Source organism: Gasterosteus aculeatus, chromosome 14 (genome assembly GCF_964276395.1).
Source record: "Gasterosteus aculeatus chromosome 14, fGasAcu3.hap1.1, whole genome shotgun sequence".
Taxonomy (NCBI): Eukaryota; Metazoa; Chordata; class Actinopteri; order Perciformes; family Gasterosteidae; genus Gasterosteus; species Gasterosteus aculeatus.
In genome coordinates, this window is record NC_135702.1 from 7,137,485 (window position 1) to 7,156,011 (window position 18,527).

An 18,527-nucleotide genomic window follows, 5' to 3' on the forward strand; every position below is an offset into this window, starting at 1 on the left:
GAGACAGTTGTGCCGGGAAAGCGTGCTATATTTAACAACAGAATTGATTGGTATGACTCAAAAGCCTGACGTTTTGTTACAAGAAGTGGATTAAAGACCAGCATCAGTGAACACATCCTCATTGATTCTGCTGTGCGGCTTGTTTGCGCACATATTTGTGATTATGGGCTTTTCTTCTAAATGCTTATAAAACAATACTTCAAGTGAAAATGTAAAGATCGGCTGGACGCATTTTGACAGTCAGCCCACAGGCTTCATTGGCTATTCGTATCATAAAGAAGTAAATGTCTCTGAAATACACCGATTCACAACTGACCTCAATCACATGCACTCAAATGCAGATTTAGGCTGGAGAAGAAAAAGTTAAATTGTTAATCGCAATAATCAATAGATCCCACGTCCATGTGAAGTTTAACAAAGCAAAAACTAAGCACGACAAATATCATAACCGCGTTTAGCCATTTTAGCGGCATCCTGGTAAACATTATCATGCAGCGCCTCATCCCGTCGGCTCGTATTTTCCCGAGCTGATTTAAAAGGAGGATGTTGCATGAAAATGTTGGCCGCTGTGCGGGGTTGGGGGTTTTTTTTTGTTTGTTTTTCTCGGCGCCGCTAAATCTCTAGAAACGTTTAAAGGTGCCGGATAAATACAAATAAATAATAAACACAAATATATTTATGAAAGCATAAAAGAAATCGCGCCGGCGCGATATCGAAAGCGTAAGGGCGCCACTGGGCAGCGGGGCGGAGGGAGGGAAGGTCAAACAGCGCAGCGAAACATGACGCCGCGCTCGAGAGAAGCGAGCCCGGTTCTTTTGTGCGCCGTCGCCCGCTTCGGCCGGCGCCCGCCGACCGACCGACAGCGCAACTTCTGTAACGATGTTGACATATTCACACAACACCGACCGGGGCACGGCGGTGTTTCACGGCAAAAAAAAAACCCTTTTCTACCCCCCCACCCCCGCCAACCCGCAAAACACCTTTTTATAAGTCCGAAGTCTGTCCCCTTTCCACCCGGAGCTGTTGAAACCACGCCCACGGCGCCACGCCATTGGTCCGAGCGCGTCAAAGAGCCAATCAAACGGAGCGCTGCTGCTCGTAACGCGCAACACATCCACACAATATGAAGCCCGATGGGCCACAGAGGCGCTAGGAAAATCACGGAGCTGGGACCTTACCACCTCTCTCTCTCACTCTCTCTCTCTCTCTCTCTCTCAGCGGACTCCTTTCTCTGCACACGTCCTTCTCTGAAATGCGTGTGTGCGTGAAAGAGAGAGGAGGAATAAAGTGTGTGCGCGCGCGCGAGGGTGCATGTCCGGAGCAAGTAAAGGCAGCGGGATTATTCGGCGCTATCGAAATATTTCAACACGTCGCCCGTCGCTGCAGGACTGAAGCCAATAAGAAGGAACGCATTTTAACAGGAACGCCGATATTGTAAACGGCGGCAGAGGAGAAAGAATGCGCTGCAGTCAATTAAGTGACTCGCCCAAGTTGGTTTAATTCGACTAATGTCCGCGAGTCGGCGAGACGCGGAAAGGTGTCCGATGCGCGTCGACCTCTGAAGAAAATCGGTCTCGCAGCACTTTCCCAGAATTATGGAGAGCATTTTTACATTTCTCTCTCCAGACTTTTGAACATAACGCACCAAGAGACTCGAGAGATTCCCCGACGATTCGTGAAAAAAAGCGGTCCCCTTTTTTCCCCTGCATAGCTGAAGTAGGAGTTTCCGAAGCTTTCCGACTTCAGACACATTTTCTCATCTTTTTTTGTCTTCACTGAACTGCTGGTAAACAACAACAACAACAAAAAAAAAAGAACATCTCGTTTCACATCAACCCCAGTCGTCTCCAGTTGTTGCCTGCACTTGGATGAACTTCCTGATGAGAGATCCAGTCCTACAGGGATCGAGTATGGCATATCATCCGTTTTTACCTCACCGGGGTCCGGAATTTGCCATGAGCGCGATGCTGGGTCACCAGCCTCCTTTCTTCCCGGCTCTGGCTCTCCCTCACAGCGGCTCCCTCTCGCTGCCGGGCGCCCTGGGGAAGCCGATCATGGACCAGCTGATGGGAGCCGCGGAGAGCGGGCTCCACTTCTCCTCGCTGGGGCACCAGGCTGCCGCCGCCCACCTCAGGCCTCTGAAGACTCTGGAGCCCGAGGAGGAGGTGGAAGACGATCCTAAAGTTCACCTGGAAGCCAAGGAGCTTTGGGAACTCTTCCACAAGAGAGGCACCGAGATGGTGATCACCAAATCCGGAAGGTGAAGCTGAATTTGTTTTTGTGTGCAGTTCATCCCCAAAAAATGTCATATTTTTCCTGACCTGCAGACACCTGTTGTGTTTATTGATAACTATTATTTTACATCCATACATTAATAGATTTATTGGCATGTGTCCCACATGGAGTAAAACTCTCTCATGCAAAACTCTGAAGCCTCAGTCTGAGGGATATAAATTTAAACTCGGATGGCAGAGTGACTGGCTCACAGTTCTTATGTAAATATGACATTTATTACACAATAATGTGTTTTCACCACAATATAATAACATGCCTAAAAATAACCCCGTGGGTAGATATGCATTTTATATTGGCAAATAAAGTAGACAAAGCTGACGTGTGTAAATACGAGCGGTATTAGGCCATGTTTACAGACACGGTACCAGATATTTTGTTAAATTAAAAAGAGGCCTGTGGCTGCTGTATGAGTGATAGTATAAGCGTCCAATTACAGTGTCTCCCACTTTCACGAATCTATACAGATTCCCCGAATCAAACATGTGACTCGGGCGTAATTCCACTGTTTCATTTTAAAGTCAGGTTTGTAAAAACCCATTAATTCCACCGAAATGTGGCGCTGTGATTAAAGTGTTATCTTCATAATCAGAGTGACAGTGGACAAAGATGGCTGCTGTAGACCGTGTGTCTCGTAGGCCTCTCGAGGCATTCAAAATCAAGACACCACGCAAACAGCGATGGCATGCGGTCTACAGCAGGAACGAAGTGCGCAGGGAATATCGTTTACTTCTTTCTCGCGGCGCACTTTTTCGGCTGATTTGTCCGAAACTTAAATGAAAAACAGGCTGAGACTAATTTATCAAACTAATGCAAACCATTTTTAAAGAGCAGATCCTATATTAGGTCAATGGGAAAAAAAACTATATACATACATATATATACTTTTTAGATGTGTTTTAAGCAGATTTCTATTCGCAACCCCACAAGTACTCATCGGTTGTTTTGCTTCGTCACAGGCGGATGTTCCCCCCGTTCAAAGTGAGGTGCACTGGTCTGGACAAAAAGGCCAAATATATTCTCTTGATGGATATTGTTGCAGCCGACGACTGTAGATACAAATTTCATAACTCCCGCTGGATGGTGGCGGGGAAAGCCGACCCCGAAATGCCAAAGAGGATGTACATTCACCCGGACAGTCCGGCTACCGGTGAACAGTGGATGTCAAAAGTCGTCAATTTTCACAAACTCAAGCTGACAAATAACATCTCCGACAAGCATGGATTTGTAAGTTCAACTAATGTATGTCGATTTTTCTATTTACCAACTTACCCTTTTATCAGTACAATGTCTACTTTGATTGTTTGAATTTAAATTGTGTTTTATTTGAAGCGAAGCCATTCGTTTAATTAAGGGATGTTCTTCTGTGGAAGATACGACCAACATAGCACATTATTACAAAAATACAACTCAATCTTGTTCATCATTATCTTGAAATTGTATTTTGTAATAATATTGCGATTATTGCGAAATATAATTACGTCCACGAATGCCGTACACCTCTGCGTATTCAACCATTTTTACTCAACTGATTAAATATTAAACAATTAATAATTTATATATATTTATATATTCTTTTTTTTTTTGTATTTGCAGTTTTTAAATCCCACGATTGAATTCCCTTTAAATGACATGGCTTCTTCGTTTCAAATCAGCGCATTTTAAGAAGATGCATGTGACGCAATGTGAATAAAGTGCGCACACCGCTAACTGACGCCAGAGTGACTTCAACGGTGCTATCTTTTATGATTGTGTGTTGCAGACCATACTTAACTCGATGCACAAATATCAGCCTCGATTTCACATCGTGAGGGCCAACGATATTCTCAAACTCCCGTACAGCACCTTCAGGACGTACGTTTTTCCTGAAACGGATTTCATTGCTGTGACTGCTTATCAAAATGACAAGGTAAGCGCAATCATTGCTCATGGGCTCGGGGTTGCACCCGAATGTTTACTCAAACGCTTGTGCGGCGCACGCGTTCGCATGTCTCTCATGCCCTGCACCATTTTGTTGTCATAAAATATGAAAGACGTCATATGTGTTTGAGCCCGTGAGAGCATCGTGTAGTGTGTGTGCGTGTGTGCGCGTGGAGGGGTATGCGGGTCTTGTGGGTGTAAGTGACATATTCTCCTCCGCCTGTGGAATGGAAGGTAATACGTCTGAGGAATTTTACAGTTCTACCTTTTTATTTAATCACGTGGAAGGGATTTGGGCATGGACCCAGACGCTCTCCCTCTCTCTCTCTCTCTCCGCGCGTGCGTGTGTGAGTAAAACTAAAAGGGGTTGAGAAATGGGACAAGAAGAAGAAGCGCAACACTGTGCCGTTGATTGTAGAAAAAGAAAGAAAAGGACACATTTTGGTTGTGTCAGACTGCTGCATGATGACAGTTTATTCTCTTTGAGACATTAAACATAATAAAAATCATATGGGGAAACCATGGCTCCTTCCCCTCCTCCCATGAGCAGTGGCAACACTGCCGGATGTTCTGTGGTAGTAAAGTTTTACAATACAAAAAAGGTCTTGGAAAAACGTGCCAATGTGATTTTATTTTTGCTTGCATTTGTGTTTTTTGAACTGTTGAAAATATTACCATTTTGTCGATACTAGAACTAGGTTTTGCTCTCTGAAAAATAAGATACATTAATTGTGAACGCCACGTGGAAATACAATTCATGTTGTTGATATTTACGCATCCTTTATTATTTCAGATAACCCAGCTGAAAATTGACCATAATCCCTTTGCCAAAGGGTTCCGTGACACGGGCAATGGAAGACGGGAAAAGAGGTAAGAAAAGTGCATTGGGAAAAAGAAGGAGAAAAAAAGCACTTCAGAAGTCTTTAGATTTATACATGGAGACAGGCAGGAATCTCGGTGGATTAAGCTCGCGTCAAAGCTTCCTCATTAACCCGCAGGGAGTGTGGCTCTTCACAGTTTCTAATCAAATAGCTTAATAGGCTGTAGAGCACCATGATTCCTACAGCACTGGTTATAAAAGAAACTGGAGCAGGGTGATGCTTAATGTGGCCTTTAGCTACTTTCACTGCACTTACTAATAATTATTTTGCAATTATAAATGTAGCCTACCCCCAACACGTGGTACGTTTCCAAATCAGTTTGTGCAGTGACGCGACACGATCGATGGATACATTTCTTAAATGACTATATAACGGATCTCGTACACCTTTCGCGAGTGGCTCAAGTTAGCTTCACAATCAGGAGCTTCCACATGGCGAGCAGCGTCCAGCCCACTCACCGGGCATGCTGATGTTTGTCTCTGACCCCAGAGATGTGCCATAGTAACCCGGGTGCTTGTGCGCAGGAAACAGCTGGCTCTTCAATCCATGCGCTCGTATGAGGAGCATCAGAAAAAGGAGACCGGGGCTTCAGACGACTCCTCCGGGGAGCAGGCCTCCTTTAAGTGCTTCGGCCAGGCCTCGTCCCCTGCCGTGTCTACCGCGGGGCCCCCACACATGAAAGGTGAGTTGACGGACCCCACGAGCCAGTCGCGGCGCCGGGCCACGAGTCGTCTGTAAATTCGTTGGGTAAATTCTAATTCTAGACAATGTGTTGAAGAGGAGTCAACCTTAGGAATGGCCGGGCCAAGAAAGACAGTCTGCACTGGCTCGTTTGTGAGGATTGTTAAAACATAAAGAATGTCACTTGTGGGCAACGGTTAATTTGTGGTTAATCTACAAAGAAAATAAAGAATTAACTCAATTAAAAAAAACAAAAAACGAATGCAATGCAGCAGCAATGGGAGCTACATTGCACCAACATCTTTCAAATTTATGACTTATTCCCCCTGTTATCGAAGCCAATGGGCGGAAAAGATTCTCATACATTGTGCTCCTCATTTTGGTGCAGATTTCTGCGACAGCGACGAGGAGAGCGACGATGAGAGCAAAGACGGTCACATCAAAGACGGTCCGGACTCGAGCAAGATTTCCACGACCACCAAGGACGGGAAGGATCACGAGGCGAGCCCTGCCAAGGGCCACCCCCTCGGCAGCACTGACTCCAGCAGCAGGACCCGCGAAGGTGGTCCGAGGACTGAGAAAAGCCAGGCCGACTCACGTCAGAGCCCCGTCACCGTCATCTCCAGCACCACTCGCTCCGGAGAAGACCTCAAGAGCCCCGGCCTGGAGCATCCCAAAACGGACGAGTGCAGGTCGATAAGCAAAGACAGTTTCATGCCTTTGACAGTTCAGACTGACAGCCCGCACATAGGCCACGGACACATGCCTAATTTTGGATTTCCATCGGGCCTCACGGGACAACAGTTTTTCAATCACATTGGGAGTGCGCATCCGTTCCTCTTGCACCCGAGTCAGTTCAACATGGGAGGTGCGTTCTCAAACATGGCCGCGGGCATGGGGCCACTGTTGGCAGCCGTGTCCACGGGAGGGGTGAGCACCATGGACACCACGAGCATGGCATCGCCTTCGCAAAGCTTTACGGGAGCGCCGGGCCTGCCGTTTCATCTGCAGCAACATGTCTTGGCATCACAGGTAAAACCTGTTTTCTTGGGCCCCGGCCTGCTCTGCGCCTTGAGTGAACCATGTGTTGTAATGTACAGCAGACTGTCGGCCAATATGCCAGATATTTACATGTGTTTATTGGCCTATTCGTCATGTCAATGTGCGTGTTTTTAAATCATAAGTGTGTGTGTGTGTGTGTGTGTGTGTGTGTGTGAGAGAGAGGGAGTGCCGTGTTTTCCTGCCGAATGGGCTAACAAGTAAAGTTAGGCAACTGCTATAGTTAAATACTCTACGAGAAACCCACTTATTGTTCCCTCTGGGTATAGATACCAACCATCATTTTAAGAAAAGGAGGTTATAACTGGAAGGTCAATCCTCTTTACATGATCTCATTAGTCGCTTTTAGGGCCATAACGCTGAGTATTTAAATTTAATAGTCAACAAAGTTGTCTTTTTCCATTTCATGTCAACGTGTTTTAGTGGCCCCCCTGTTGCTTGATTGCAGCTATACAGACAATAGGATTTCTTTGTATTTGTATTACAAATTCTTGAGCACCAAAAGCTGTTTACACGCTGCGAGTTGAAGCTTTGCTTCGCCATATTTTGTTATGACTATATCTGTGAAAAGCCTGTGTGAATGGAGGCATTGAAAAAAGACCCAGACTACGTCACGTTGGGACATAAGTTCATAAGTGTCAAGACGGCGTCTTAAGCGATGCAACAAGTAAAGCTGCCCCAAACAGCCGCTTTAAGGGGGAAAAAAATCAACATTTTCACGCATTAATCCGGAACATGCAGAGCGGGGAAAAGTTAATCATCATAAATGTCCTCTGGTGTTATTTTATGTGCAGGCCTGTCTTTGTTCCGACTTCATGCGGCCTACATTGTGCGCTCTTGTGGTGCGCAGAAGTGTCCAACTACCCTCGTGGCTCACACTGCGCTTCTCCGTTTCCTCCGCAGGGCCTCGCCATGTCTCCGTTCGGAAGCCTGTTCCCTTACCCGTACACGTACATGGCCGCCGCGGCGGCAGCCTCCTCCGCCGCCGCCGCCGCCTCCTCCGCGGCGCACCGGCACCCTTTCCTGAACGCAGTGCGTCCCCGACTCAGGTACAGCCCTTACTCCCTCCCCATGACGGTGCCGGACAGCACCTTGCTCACCACCGCGATGCCCAACGTGGGCGGCAGCGGGACCGAGCCGAAGGGAGGAGACGGCGTCGTGCCGGCCAGCCCGGCGTCCGGGGTCACCTTGGATTCCACGTCGGAGGTGACCGGCCACTCGGTCGCCATGTCGCCAAAGACTTGCCCGGAGAAAGACGCGGCGAACGAGCTGCAGAGCATCCAGCGGCTGGTCAGCGGGCTCGACTCGAGTCAGGACAGGGCACGCAGCGGGTCCCCCTAAAGGAGGAGGAAGAGGAAGAGAACCCATTTTCCTCTTTTTTTTTAAACACACCACCTGCTTCTCGTCTCATTGTTGTCATGAAAAGTGGAGAGAAAAAATGCTGTCGGTGATGGAGACGGACACAGTTGGAGGACACCCTCGTAGATCCATGCAGGTTTTTAAAAAGAAAAGAAAAAACAAACAAACACGAACTGTTGGTCGTTTTAGTTTCTGAAATGCACTTTGGTTAACACGCATCTGATATGTATATTTTTTCTTATTATTTGTTTGTTAATTTAAACAACACTTTTATCCTGTCATTTGAATACCGTACAAGTATTGAAACTGAAACGTTGGCATGGGTGTGACTTGCAGATTTGGGAGAAGTTGCTGCTGGGTCCCGTCTCTTAACTTTATTTTACACGAGGAGAAATGTGTTTTAATATGCACTCTGAATTGATTACTTATTTGAATTCACTACCGTTTAACCTACCTTATAAAGACTGCTGTATTTTGTTGTACACTATTAACTGATCGATTGGCCAAATGTTGCATGCCCCCAAAATCCCCAAATGAATGTTATTTTAACACTAAAAATGGAAAGAAAAGTATGAAAAATATTCAGTTATGGATATAATTAACACACTCCCTTTGCTTATTTTTTTGTCTTAATTAGGTTATCAATTGTAACACAATTTATTTTTCTTCATGCCTTTTTAAAATCAGAACTTAGCCTTTGACATGACTGGTGCTCCGGGATAAGCTATGGCCCAAGCATGCGGAACTCAGCCCAAATGTCCAACAGGCAAAGGGAAGCAGAAATTTAAATATGAAAACAATAAAAGGTAGTATTGATTAAAAAGGTGTACATAGGGATATATAAAATATTTATGTAATTATTTCATATTGTTATTGCGTGTAAATACAACGGAGTAGTTTGTTTCTAGGACCCTGTTCTTAATTTATTGTCGATATACCTGTGTAAAGATTTGTGGGCTATTATCCCTTTGTTGCCATCTTCATTTATACCCATCTTAAAATATGGACTTTACTCCTCCCCAAATATCCATTGAGGTAGTTATTCACACTAATGTGCCATTGTATTTTCATTTGTTGTCCCATGTGTGTGAAGTGCTACTGTTTAAAAACGGATGGAAACGCGACAACGCACTGCACCAATGGCTTGAGAAAAAACACGCCTTTTTCTTTTCTTGAGAAGAGCAAAAGAAGCGTCGTTGAAGTGTGATAAAAGTGGACTATTTCTTTTTCCTGTCATTAAAAAATACTTTGCGAACCTGATCGTACAAGTGCCGCATAATCGAAAATATGAAGGTCTTTATTTGTGTTTCTCAATGGGTTATGTTGTATTAGAGTTATGTCTGGTTGACAACATCGACATCGTGTTCTTGAAAGTTTCAATAAAATATTGAAATGCCCTTTCTTAGTGTGTCTCCCTCGCTTTAGATGAGAATTAAAGAAATGGTCTTAGCAAATGTATAGTCAGCTGATGGAGGCTGACGTCGGACGAGACAAATGTTTCTTCTCGGTTATGGGAGGCACTTCACACAAAAAAAAGTCTGATAAAAAGTCCAGATCAGATTATACTCAGGGCGAAGCGAAGCCCGAGATCATACCTGCAGGATCCCTACCTGGACAAGGAGCCGCGCTCTATAGTGTTAATGATATTTAGTGTTAATGCTCTCCTTGCAGGGCATTTTACCTGTAGAACATGTAGCGTTGTAATAACAAACAAGAACTAAGAATTAACACCCTAATTAGAACGTATTCCCAAGAACGAATGGCGATTTTGCCCGTGCGGCTGAATCCTCTGATGAATGTGATTCATCGCGTAGAAATTTGAGTCCAACCAAACCCTCCTTGCCTGCCTGCCTGCCTGCATGCCTCTCTATTGCATGCCTGCATGCATGCCTGCCTGCATGCAGGCAGACATGCATGCATCAGTTACGATGGTTTAAATGTTCTGTAGTGTGACATCACATCACGGGAGGCCTCTGGATTAATCTGACGTTTCTGAAGTGGCTGCATCGACGCGACGCTTCGGGCCGGAGTGAAAGACTACCCCCCCCCCCCCCCCGCCCCCCCTCCACCCTCATTGATGGCCCTCTCTATTGCACCTCGTGCCGCAGAGTTTATCAACAGCATATCTTTATTTGTATATCGTCTGGTTAATGTGTAGCGAGCGCGGCGCTGGTGAATGGGTGCGAACGTGACACACGCTGTCTCAATTGGTGCCTCTTATTGCTCACCTGGCGCCCCCCCGATGAGCGTATCTCACCAGTTTATTGCACGGAAGGCGACAACGCGTCTGTAATCAAACCGCAGACACGACGCCCCCAAGCGGCGACAACAACCCCAACCCACGGGTTTGTTTAACCGCACGGCAATAACACGCGAGAAAAGGACACGTCCCGGGGCGGGAACTGTGCAGAGAGGTCATTCATAAAGACTTCGTGGAACCTGGTCGCGCAGCTACTGCAAACGTGTTTAATGTGCAGTGGAAAAATGATCAATAAAGAACGGAATGAATAAAACAGAAGCGTGTGGATGTTCCGTACAAAGTGAGGCCCAAAAAACTGAATCGTTTCAAGAAAACTGAGGCTGGCCAACATCCCTGTGTCTGATTTCAGGGTAGGAAGTTATGACAAAAGGAAATACAATTATTTGAAAGAAGAAACCGAAGATAAAACTGAAATTAAGTAATTCTTAACCAAAGGAAAAAAAACATCTTGTGTGTCATTTAATATATTTCAGTTATTGCTAACATGCGTCTATAAGGTCAACCTTGACAGCTTAACAGTTTGATGTGTGCACCTTCATTGTGTTTATTTTGCCTGCCCGTTGTTTCCTCTCCAGTGTGCGCTGCTTCAAAGTGTTGACCTCTGCTCCCCCCGCAGAGTCCGACTCAATACGGCCTTCCACGTGCAACGCATTCACGGCGAGGATCGGCAGCTTGGCCGTGGAAGAGATTGTCTCCTTCCTCGGCCTCCACCCAAGAGGCTGGATTTTGAATGTTGGACCGAGCAGCCTGTTTAACACGTTGCTTTGATTAACATCGCGAGGCACCAGCGCCATCCAGCGGCCACGAATCATGGGGGATTGGAAGAAACGGGAACTGTGCAGCAGTGTTTCTCTTCTAAGCTTCACCGCCCTGAATGGCCCAGGCCCTGTTTTTTTTAAAGGGATTTTTTAATTTATGCATCATGAAAAATCAGCGGATTTAACAAATGTATAATTTGTTAAATAATTTGTTAATAATTTTAATTTGTTAGTGTGTCCGAACGTTGGGTCGTTGATTTACTAAACTATTCAGTGTTTTAAAAAGAGAAAAAATGAACATATGTCAGACCAAAGAAAAGATGAGCCCAAGCACTTTGAGAGTTAAACCCAAATTATAAACACCCATATAGAATCCAAATCAAAATGTAAAATTAAACAGACTTCACACAACCAATTAATAACCCTGACTGTGTTATTAACTCCATCTCTGTCGTGGTGGCAGTTGAAGAAGGCCTGCAGAAAGCAGACGTGACAATCTATCAAGCTGCATTCCAAGAATGTGTTTCTACATGATTTCTGATGATTTGAGATGTTGCTGAGTGGATCATAAATTACATTTGGGTGTACGTATCTGTCGGAAAGTGAGATGTTCGTAGCTCTCTGATTTAGATGTTGACTTCAACGGGTTGTAGCTAGAAATATTAGCCTTAAGATGACCACATTTTAGTCATGTAACTGACTCTAGATTGTGTTTAAACAATGAATCAATTCCATTTCTAAGATTTAAAAGACAAAGATTTAAAAGTCTGGAATGTCTTGAGGTTCTCTAATCTGTTATAAACTGGCATAACAACGGAACAGTTTTGTAACAGCTGACTTGGACTGCATTGAGAAAAATAACAGTAAACAAGTAAATCCAAGCAATGTTTGATGGTAATTACAGTGCTGTTTATTTCATTAATGAAAGAGTGCAGTTAGTTTAGAGCAACATTAGTCTAGTCAACATAGGCCAACAAGAAAGGCTGTGTTTATGATATAGCTGCTGGGTGACAGTTAAAAGCCACCTTGCAAATGCATTCATGTGGTCATGAAAGAAACTATTTGGATTTTTGAAATATGGCCGATATAATTTGATCGTTCCAAAAATATTTTAATTGGTCCCAGTAAGATTCTGGGATCACTAAATTGGTTTTCTTTAAACAATCAGCCCAGGATACAAATGCACTAAAGGATCCGTTGGTTGTGCTGTGGTAAAGAAACATTCTCCAAAATCAGCAATCAGATGCTCTTCCACGGGGGGAGAAAAGCCAATCCATCAGTTTTTCTGCGACATGATCATGAAAAAGAATCTTGCAGCTGACAATCCCAAAAAGAGTAAGGATTTTCTATTTCAGGGTGCTTTTTCTGTTGCCTTAAATCAATGTGAATTCCGTTCATTGTCATGGCAGCTTGCTCTTATACAAAGTAGCAGCGCACTCTAGTGTCCAAATAATATTACTACAAAAACAATTCCTTTTTTCAGTAGCTGTTTGGCAACCAGGTCAATAATTCCTTTGACCGCCACTGAGTGAAAGCAGCAGCGAGTATATTCCGGTTTAATTGATCCTCTTTTTATTAGGCTGCCGGTTCGAAACAAGGATCACTTTAGGAAGGAAACTAGAGGGCTTGAACTCCATAAGACGTGCAGTTGTGGTCTAATATGTAACCGATAGACTCCTCTTGATTTCATAGAAAATCATAATAATAAAATAACTACTTAAAAACTCCTAAAAAATTAATTTATGCATAGATGCCAATCTTAAGATACTCTATTTTAAAACAGCAATGTCAAACCCTGTATTAAAATGTAACTACCTATTTACGGACATCAAATTGAGCTTACACTTATTCTACTGTTTTAATGTAATCAAAGTGTGTTACATAACTATTTTTGTAAATGTTTATATTATTAAGATATAAAATGATTATTATTGTGATCGTCAATGTTTCTGAACTTTCATCTGGCATTGGAATTTGAAAAAGCTCAGTGCATAGTTTAACTAACTGGACGTGATTTATTTATGGTGTGTGCCACGAGCATGAAAAAGTGGAAAATGATATCTGCTATGCTAAAATGACAACTGAAGGCAAGATGTGTCCGTGCTTAACGTTGTGCAAGATGTCGCTCGAAGAAAAAAAGAGCAGCCTGTGTGTCAGGACTAAAACATCAAACGGAAAGGTGATAACAAGGCTTAATCGTTTCAAAGACCTCGGAGAATGAAACTATCATTACTTGTTTGCAACAAGCCCGGGAGGAGGAAACCATACTTCTGTGTTTTGAAAAGGTGCAGCTCAGAATATCACTTGCAAGGATAAAGTTTCATTGTTCTGAGGCATTTGCAGCTCACCGACATGCCTACCTGTCAGTCAATGAAATTATCCATTTCTATTGCTGTCAGCTCTCATTCTACGCAGCGGCAAAGCCCAACCCCGGAGCACATGAGGTGTGTTATGGCTTGCTGAAGGACAAGATAGTGCAAGAATCTGTTGTTAAACCTGCATCACATTGCAGTGGGAACATTTTGTTGTCTTTGACAAAAAAAAGACGGCAGTTGGGCCACATCAAAAATACCGAAAATGGAGTTAAGATGCAAAACAGTCTGCAGTCAGTCCACGGATTCCCTTTGGCTAAATGCCTTCTGCTTTAAACGGTTCGTTCGTGCAGCTCTCTTTGGCAGACTCACCTCATTCCTGACTATCCCTCAGTCTTCCATCCAAGTCAGTCTTGCTTCCTCTACTTGAGCAAAAAACTGTGTATGATACATAATATCAGCTAAATGTAGCTTAAGTGTGAAAAGTAAAAGTACACATTGTGCATTTCATTTGTTGTGCAAATTACGTTTTACGCTTTTTACCGCTGTTCACGGTTGTGCTGATATACTGTTAGGTAGTTCAATCTATTCAGATTACTGATTAATACACCGGTTGTATGCACAGCTAATAACACCAGAGAGTAAGAAATAATTAAATCTGATCAATTAATAATGTCAATTGTTGACATATTTTCTCCATTTACGGAGTGTGCAGTAAAAGCACTGAAACAATGGGGCTCAAAGCGCATGAAACTACCAGGCAAGTCTATTTCTGGTAGTTTGGTTTCCGCCGATAAGGTCCTCCTGGCCCACCGTCTGTCCTCGGGTTAACGCTGACAGCAATGTGAGCGCGCCAGCCGCTAACCAGCGAAACCCTTCATGTTGTAAGCTGCGTGCAGGCAATCGCGGCTCAAAGGTATGCCCTGAATTCATTTCAGAAACCTATCCAAAAAGCTTTAGGATATCGCGTATACCTGACATCTACAAACCCTAAAAGGTAACCGGGTGTGTAAGAAAAGCAGGCCACATGTTTGGTACATATCGTGTGAGGCATGATGCATTGTTTGCACACGCAAACCATCTGCTTCTCCGCCGTCTTCCACTAAATGGGTTCTTTACATGCTCTTCACTCATTCGAGTTTCTTCAATAGCAGCGCAGGACCAGCCGCAGAATCCCCAGTTCTGAGCGGGGACTTTTAATCTCTACCATCAGCCGGACGTTTAAATGAGCTGTGGGGAAGAGGAGAAGACAGCCTTCTTTCTCTTCACAGACCTAATCGTCTCCACCATCAGCCGCACTTCATACACAACCGTTGGCTGGCAGATGAGAAGGAAGGCTCACCACAAACACAGACGGACGCACGCACCAGCGCGCTGGCAAATTCCCGCCAGATGCATGTGCTTTTATTTAAAAGTACGTTTGTGGAAATTGCAGAAATCGTAAAGAGCGAACATGCATTCACACGTGATGACCTTGGTGGGGCATTGGAGCGATCCGCCCAAACGCACGCCGGCGCAGTTCTTTCGAGTTGGGACGTTTGACAGCAGCTTTGGCCGTTGGAGCCGCCGTTCTGCGTGGAACTCGATATCACTTTGCCAGGTTTTCCCCTTTTTCATCAAAGAGATTTTTCGGCTGCTTTATACAAATCCCTCATCGACGAACAGCACAACGTCGAGGAAATGGTCAGAGTCCACGTCCTCTTCAAGCAGCACAACTTCTGCAGTGTAACACTTGTTGGAACACAGGTGAAACCCTCCATCGTCCCCCCCCTCCCCCACCCTTCCCCCCTTCCGTCGGGCATTCTAGTAAACCAGGGGGGACAATCGTGGACTCACACGCTCACTGGTTGTGTGTATTTGCAAAGCCCGGACAAACCGGGAGCCAAATCCAAACAACCACAGAGGCAGAGTGGCTCATTACTCATTCAACCATGCGCCGCCTCAAGGGAGATGGCCAAGCGTTTGCAAAGCGTGACCAGGAAGAGGTTTCTGATCATCGCACTGGAAAAAGAAATCATCCTTACACGCACTGCGAATACTTGCTGCTTGGTCTACAAATCCCTTCAACAAATGGATGCGGGATGGAAAGAACAGAACCGTTTCAGTCAGCAATCAAAGCCAGAGAGACACACAGTCGTCAACATCAATTAGCATTAATAAACCGCTTTTGTCGATATTTGTAATAATCTATCCCCTGGCTGCTTGTATGAGAAATGAATCGCACGTTGATCATTTATACCAGAGGAGTTTTTAGACCGAAGACAAAGCTAAAAGACATGGCAATACGATCAACACCAAACCTATGACACATTTTCTACAGTAGAAGTATGTAAAAAAGACAACCAAGAAACAGAATTGACCGCAATTATTGTATCAATTATTACAAAGTTTAAAAATGACTAGAAAGAGCATATTTATAACAACTTCAACGAGCTGCAAAATCACCCCAAAGACAACATCTGTGTCTCCGGTGCAGAAGAGGTAGTGAGGACTTTTGCATGTCTGTACCCGGGGAAGGATTGCCTCATAACTTGCCCCCGAGTCGTTTGGTGGGTTTGGGAACCACAGCCTCACCCCTTAAGAGTGAGAGATGAGGTGTAAACCACAGTTAACGAACAATCTGTGAGTGCTATTTTACCAAGGAGGGCTGCAGGGCGTTACGACACCACAATGAGGGAAATATCTAATTGACATAACTGTATATAATTTAACACCATACAGGAGCACAGCTCAAGCAAAACATGATACTTGCGTACTGTGTATACAACACCCTTCAATCCCCAAAAAACACCAGAAAACGAACTAAAGCAAGGATAGCGTTTCCCAATTTATACTATGATATACTTCTAATTTCAGAAAAGGTAGAAGCTTTTGCTGAGTCAGCAAATATTGCTAAATACTGTTTCTAGTTTACTGAATAATCCAGTTAGACTCACTGTGTGTCCCAAGAGATTCTACATCAAACGCCACCACTGAATAAAAAACCTGTTCCATCCTCAAAGCAGATCAGACTTGTTGTAGCATGTCTCCTTTATAGAGACTGCAATGGACTATGAATAATTTCCCTCATCCCTCTGGATTCCTTCGTATGGTCATTTTGTGTGTCTCTTAACCCCTGTATGGTGCTCGGGTCCCCCCTCCCTCCCCCCAAGAGGAAGCTGACCCCTGTATGAACAATAAGGAAAAACAGGCCTGAGCTCCACAATATTAACCACATTAGCTGTTTGTATTGCTTCTAAATGGGATGAAGTAAACATCTGTTCATTGTGTTGCATAATAACGTCGGGTCCAACAGACCCACAACACCGGCTGAGTAACCAAAAAAACACACCAAAAGGAGCCGGAGCCATTGCCAAGCTGTGAGCCGTCGGTGCACGTGGGACACATTGATTGGACACAGCGGGGGACACGTGACCCGGCTGCCGACCCGGATATGGTGCAGCAGCATGTGGGACAACGAGTCAGACCCACAGTAGGTTCAGTAAGGCAGAATTATTGCAAAGTTTGGCAACCAAGCAGTGCAACTAAAAGTGCACCAAACAGCTGTGAAGGTCATAAGGAAGAATTCAGTGAGGAAGTGGGTCCAAATCTTTGACTGGTACAGTACTCAAATGTGGTTATGGTTTTGCTTCAGCTATCATTCTGGAATCAAAAATACATGTGTATGGGTTCCACGTTAAACACAGTGGTAAGTAATAGCTATTATCCTTTGGAAACATTCATTACAAAGCGGTCACAGCTGAAGGTTTGGACACATTCTCGTTCAACGAGAAAGTACCACGCCAAACTTTATGTAACTCCTACATACTTTTCACATTCAATATGTATCTATTATTTTTCAACAATTATGTCTCAGTCAAAACATAAATAGACACAAGTTCTATTGAACCCATATTCAATCCCTTTGCTTGGAGAAAAATGCCCATTGCCAACATGAATCTGATGTTGGTTTCAAGTAAATGTTTTCTGTGTTCAACCTGCAGTCTTTCAACAAAAATGATCTTGTCTTTACCCTTTAAAGCCTTGGCTGACTACATGTCACTACACCTCCAGCTTTCCTCTCTCAGCACCGCATAGTGCAGAAAAAAAAATAACGTTAATATCCCATTGCTCCTTCCACTACAAGAAATATACTTGCTAAATAAAATAAGTCACAAAGGTTCCAGTATAAATGAATATAATGATTTTGCAGTAAAAAAAAGAATCTCAGTAAACATGTTGAACTGATTAAATTTATCAGCCAAAATTGCATTTTTTCTTGTAGCAGTTTATGTGTCTGAACCTGGAGATGAGCTTGTACAAATTTAAGAAATATAATTATTGTGGTACTTTCAGAATAAGAAGTGAAACAACATGTGATGTTTTGCTGACGATACCTGATTGGCTGTGACTTTCCCCAAAAGCATCAGCGAAGGCGTTTCACACCCGATCGCCTGTCAGACGAGATGAGAGTGAGTATTTGCACTTCTTACTCTAATGGAGACGACACGGGGGGTTTGGATTGTAGAGATCTGTTCAAGGGAGCTGGTATGTTGGCAGGTTGAGGGGTTTCCATCTTGTTTTCCTGAATTTTGAATGTCTTCTTCTTGGACGTTTTGTGGCCGGCGCTTCATTTCAGTTGCTTTACCGCCACCCAGTGGTGATATTCCCTATGTGCACTTCCAGTTATACTGTCTCAGTCCCAATGAATCCGTGCAATGCATTGGGACGTCATGCACTGTGATATCTATCGTCGACATTGTTCACAAAACAATTGGTGCTCCTCTATATACATTTTTAAACATTTATTATTCACTGTTAACTGTGGACGCCTCTGCTGCCGAGCTTACAGGATGGGGTCAAGAACGAATTGCATGGTTCAATAGTTGTTGGTTAGCGCACCACAACCAACTATGATATAACTGATTTCCTCCGTTTTCTGAAAAGCTTTTAAAAAATTTTGAGCACATTTAGAAAGAGAAGAGCGTCCTTTTTATCAAATTACATTTATTTAATTATTGTACAA

General features: G+C 44.0%; 1 protein-coding gene across 2 annotated transcripts; it reads left to right on the top strand.

The window, feature by feature from the left end:
* Positions 1-1,116: 1,116 nt before the first annotated feature.
* On the top strand, positions 1,117-9,589 carry tbx3a (T-box transcription factor 3a). 2 transcript variants are annotated; one of them, XM_040198142.2, is made up of 7 exons: positions 1,117-2,260; positions 3,252-3,519; positions 4,055-4,201; positions 5,006-5,082; positions 5,618-5,775; positions 6,163-6,806; positions 7,737-9,589. In XM_040198142.2, exons 1-7 carry the CDS (start codon positions 1,869-1,871, stop codon positions 8,172-8,174), a joined length of 2,124 nt encoding a protein of 707 aa, XP_040054076.1. In that variant the 5' UTR covers positions 1,117-1,868; the 3' UTR covers positions 8,175-9,589. The 2 variants fall into 2 exon arrangements, with proteins under 2 accessions (XP_040054076.1, XP_040054075.1); XM_040198141.2 differs by having other exon boundaries at positions 1,119-2,260; positions 3,252-3,534.
* The last annotated feature ends 8,938 nt before the right edge of the window (positions 9,590-18,527 follow it).